The 3,667-nt window shown below is 62.8% G+C and overlaps 1 protein-coding gene across 1 annotated transcript; it reads left to right on the forward strand.

The window, feature by feature from the left end:
- The first annotated feature begins 279 nt into the window (after positions 1-279).
- On the forward strand, positions 280-2,898 carry LOC139825769 (uncharacterized). Its single transcript, XM_071799936.1, has 2 exons — positions 280-1,114; positions 1,756-2,898. The coding sequence occupies exons 1-2, from the start codon at positions 295-297 to the stop codon at positions 2,706-2,708; spliced, it is 1,773 nt and encodes a 590-aa protein (XP_071656037.1). The 5' UTR covers positions 280-294; the 3' UTR covers positions 2,709-2,898.
- Positions 2,899-3,667: the final 769 nt, after the last annotated feature.

Below are 3,667 nucleotides of genomic sequence, written 5' to 3' on the forward strand. Positions count from 1 at the left end.
TCATTGTCTGCACCCCACCCCAAGCTGGCTGGACCAGTCCCTCCTCCCAGTAACCCAGGTTCCCCTTTCCCCGCAGGCCTCTCCTGCCCCCCAGCCAGGAGCCCTGTGGGGCTGAGGCTGAGAGACAGACACAGGCAGAGTGGTCCCAGGGGTGCTGAGCGCCCTCCTTCCCGCCGGGCATGGGGCAGAGGGGAGAGCCCTTGGGGGCTCTGTTCTTGAGGACAGGGAACAAGGGTGCAGCTCGGGGCTGCAGCAGGGCGGGCGACGCACATCTGCAGAGCCCACAGCACAGACATGTGGGGCAGCCCTCAGCCAGCCTGGGCCTTAGCTGTTCTCACCAAGCTCTCTCCAGTCCTCCATGTCTGCCGAGTCCGCACCAGGTGTTGGAGCTGTTTCCATTCCAGGAGCTCTGCTGCGCCAAGGAGGGCTTCCCTGGCGGCCTGCGGGACAGCAGAAGATGGGACATGGCACCCACCATCTGCGGAAGGAGACCTGGTGTCCCCCTGTTCTTGGCTTTGTTCCTGGAACACCTGCCCTTTGGGGCCAGCGACTTGCCCTGGCCCAAACATCTGGGGCTCTCTTGTGCACAGCCCTGGGGGACAGGGACTGAGGCTCAAAGCTCGAGACCCAGCGCCTGCAGGGACAGCTGAGGAGCCCGTAGGGATGCGCCTGTTTAGGCCTCGGTGGCCACGGGCTGCTGCTGAGCCCTGTGGGACCAGGTATGGCAGGTGGTGGAAATGGCCATGGCAGCTTCTCTACTGCTACTCGTGCTGGGTCTGTAGGGACCCTTCCTATGGGCTGGAGGAAGCTGCCAGTTGCCAGCAGCCCTGTCCCCTGGTGCCCAGGCCACCCGTGTGCTGCCAGCACACCCTTCTGTGCCTCAGTGCTCAGCGTGGAGATCTGTACCTTGGCCACGTTGTTGCTCTGGTCGCTCAAACGAAAGAAGAGGGGGAGCAGCGCACGGTGCACGTAGCTCTTCATCCTCTTCTTGTCGTGCGCCATCACGGACTGCACCCGCTCTCGGAAGAGGCGGATGGAGAGCTCTCGCAGCTGGCTGGACTCCTGGGAGGAAGGAAGAAAGGCGGACTTCAATCCCAGCAGCTCTCTGCCCATGGTGAGCAGGGGCAGTATCGGGGCTGACATGAGGGGAGATGCTCCATGGTCAGGTTGTGCAGCAGGGAGCTGTGCTGGGCTGCAAAGCCCAGAAGCCATCCCACGAGAGCCCCGGGGAGCAGAGCCTGCTCCCAGTGCTGCCCACGGGGCTGGGCCGAAGGGCAGCTGGCACTGCAGGCTGCCCACCCGCAGGGCTCAGGCTCCGTCATCAGCCTTACATCATCGAAGAGGGGCAGGAGCTTTTCCTCCAGCTGCTCGACAGCGGGTCTGGCCTCTTCCCTCTTCAGATGTCCCATCACGCTGCGGAAGAACGCCAGGACTTTCCTTTTCATTTCTGTGTTGCCGTAGTCGAGCAACCCCACAACTTGTGGCAGGAGGGACTGTATTTTTCTTGCCTGTATGAAAAACAGTTTCATTTTTGTGAAAGGGTCAAAGACCACCCTGGCAAAAAAAGCCGGTCACTGAGCACCAGCCTCCTGTCCAGCTCCGTGGCAGGTGGTGGCACAGGAATCTCTGTGGCAGCCTCCTGGCAGGTGGTGGCCATGGGCACAGCCACGGAGATACAGGAGAGCAGGGCCAGGGCAGGGAGGGAAGAAAAGCAGTGACTCCCTGTGCCCTGCTCAGCCGCCCCTTTTCCCACAGGCCCCCGTGGGCAGATGTCTTGGAGAGACTCCGTGCCTGGAAAGCTCCCCAGGCAGCCATCAGGCCCCAGCACGGCAGGGAGGGCATTTGGAGCTGTCAGCCACTGCCTGACCCCCAGCCAAGGCCAAGCCACCGCCTCCCCCAATGCCCCAGCCCCAGCTGCCAACATTGCTCCTCTTGATGCTGCCCTGCTCACCATGTCAGCTCTTTCTGACCCACTGATGACGCCTCCGGGAAACGTGGAGTCTATGACCAGGAGTCTTTCGCGCAAGTTCTTTAAGATCTTCTTCAGAGGCTGGGGTGTGGAGATCATCATGTCCCACATGTCCAGGGCAGTCCTGCAGGAGAGCGCTGTCAGCAGGGCAGCCTGGGCCACAGCAGCGTGTCCGGGCTCAGCGCTGCAGGATGGTTGGATGCCCTGGGCAGCAGCAGAGGCTGAGCTGGTGCTCCCGTGGGGCTGGCAGAGCGTGGGGGGCTCAGGGCTGGCTCGCTCAGCTGTGGCTGCTGCGGGCCTGGTTGACCCCCAGCGCTGGAAAGCGTGGTGGGATGGAGGGTCCTGCTCCTTGGGGGTGTCCTGCAGGATTCCTTGGCTCTGTGCCCCTGTCCCCACAGTGAACAAGCCCTCATGGCTTCTGGGGCCAGTACCTGTCTCCTGGTGGAGCGATCCTCAGCAGCGTTGTGAGCACCTCCCCGGGTCTCCTGTCAGCCATGAGGAGAAGCAGGGACGCCACGCTCTGCCGGGCTGGTGCTGTGCTGATGCTGTCCAGGTTTATGTGGATGCATCTCATGATCTTTGGCAGCTGGAGGAGACACAGGTGAGGATGGCACTGCCACTGGAGTGCAGCCACTTCCTCAGCTGCCCCTTCCATCCCTCTCTGCCACCTTCGTGTGGCTTCAGATTCCTGAGACACCAGGGCTTGCGGGGGAGGGATGGAGGGAGGAACAAGGCCTGACAGGGCTGAAGGGCAGGGCAATCCAGCCTGGCAGGGCAATCCAGCCACAGGCCACTTACATCCACCAGCCAGAAGTCAGGGAATTCCATGACCATGTCCAGCAAGTCTGTTGCCCGCTTCTTGTCAAAGATGCTGGCATCTCTCATCGCCTCGATGAACACAAGGACGATGTCTGTCCTCTCAGAAGTTCTGAGGTGTCTTGCGCAGGACTATGGGAGAAAGGAAAGGAAGGAAGGAAGTGAAGCCAAGTCACACCGAGTGCCCTGGTGCTGCTGCTTAGCCAGGCAGTGCCAGCAGCCCTGCAGAGATGCCCGACGGTGCTGGTGGCAGAGCCCGCAGCAAAACTGGCAGCAGGGGCGGCAGTGGCTGCACGGGGAGGGTGAGAAGAGAGGCCCGGGGTGAGGGAGGAGGGTTGGACTCATGGGCACAGGGTGCTGGCCCTGCCGTGAACCAGGGCTTGCTGGCGGCCAGCGGGACTGGGGCTGCTGCTGGGATACTGGTGCCAAAGCCCTGAACCCAAGCGCGTGTCCAGGGCTGGCTCTGTGGGCCGTCAGGGCTCTGCAGGCCCGTGCCGGCCACAGCTCCCAAAGCAGCTGCCTGGGCAGCAGCCCCGCGTGGGGAGAGCTGCAGGCCGCTCTGGGCTGCAGGGATGGGGAGACGGCCCGGCTGGAGGGTGCCTGGCTCCTTACCGCCAGCGTGGGATGTCTGAATAGCGCAGAGCTCATCTTCTCTATCCTCCCCACAGCCCTCTCCTGCACACATTCTCTCTCAGAGCTGGTGTATGTCAAGAGCATCTGGGAAGAGAGAAGCTGCTGGTGAGCCCTGGGAGCAGCCAGCACTCAGCAGAAGCAGCACCGCCCAACTCCTGGGCTGGACTCTGTTCTCGAGCAAAGCCTGTAGTGGGGTTCCTGCCCTCGAACCCCTCGCAGGCTTGGGACAAACGCCCCGGGCCAGCCCCG

Source organism: Patagioenas fasciata, chromosome 28, assembly GCF_037038585.1.
Source record: "Patagioenas fasciata isolate bPatFas1 chromosome 28, bPatFas1.hap1, whole genome shotgun sequence".
Taxonomy (NCBI): domain Eukaryota; kingdom Metazoa; phylum Chordata; class Aves; order Columbiformes; family Columbidae; genus Patagioenas; species Patagioenas fasciata.

Bases quoted from the DNA above. Each gene is read 5' to 3' on its own strand.
- LOC139825769 (XM_071799936.1), top strand. From the start codon at position 295: ATGTGGGGCAGCCCTCAGCCAGCCTGGGCCTTAGCTGTTCTCACCAAG. The intron at 1,115-1,755 runs GTGAGCAGGGGC...CTTTTCCCACAG, and splicing joins CCAGCAGCTCTCTGCCCATG to GCCCCCGTGGGCAGATGTCT.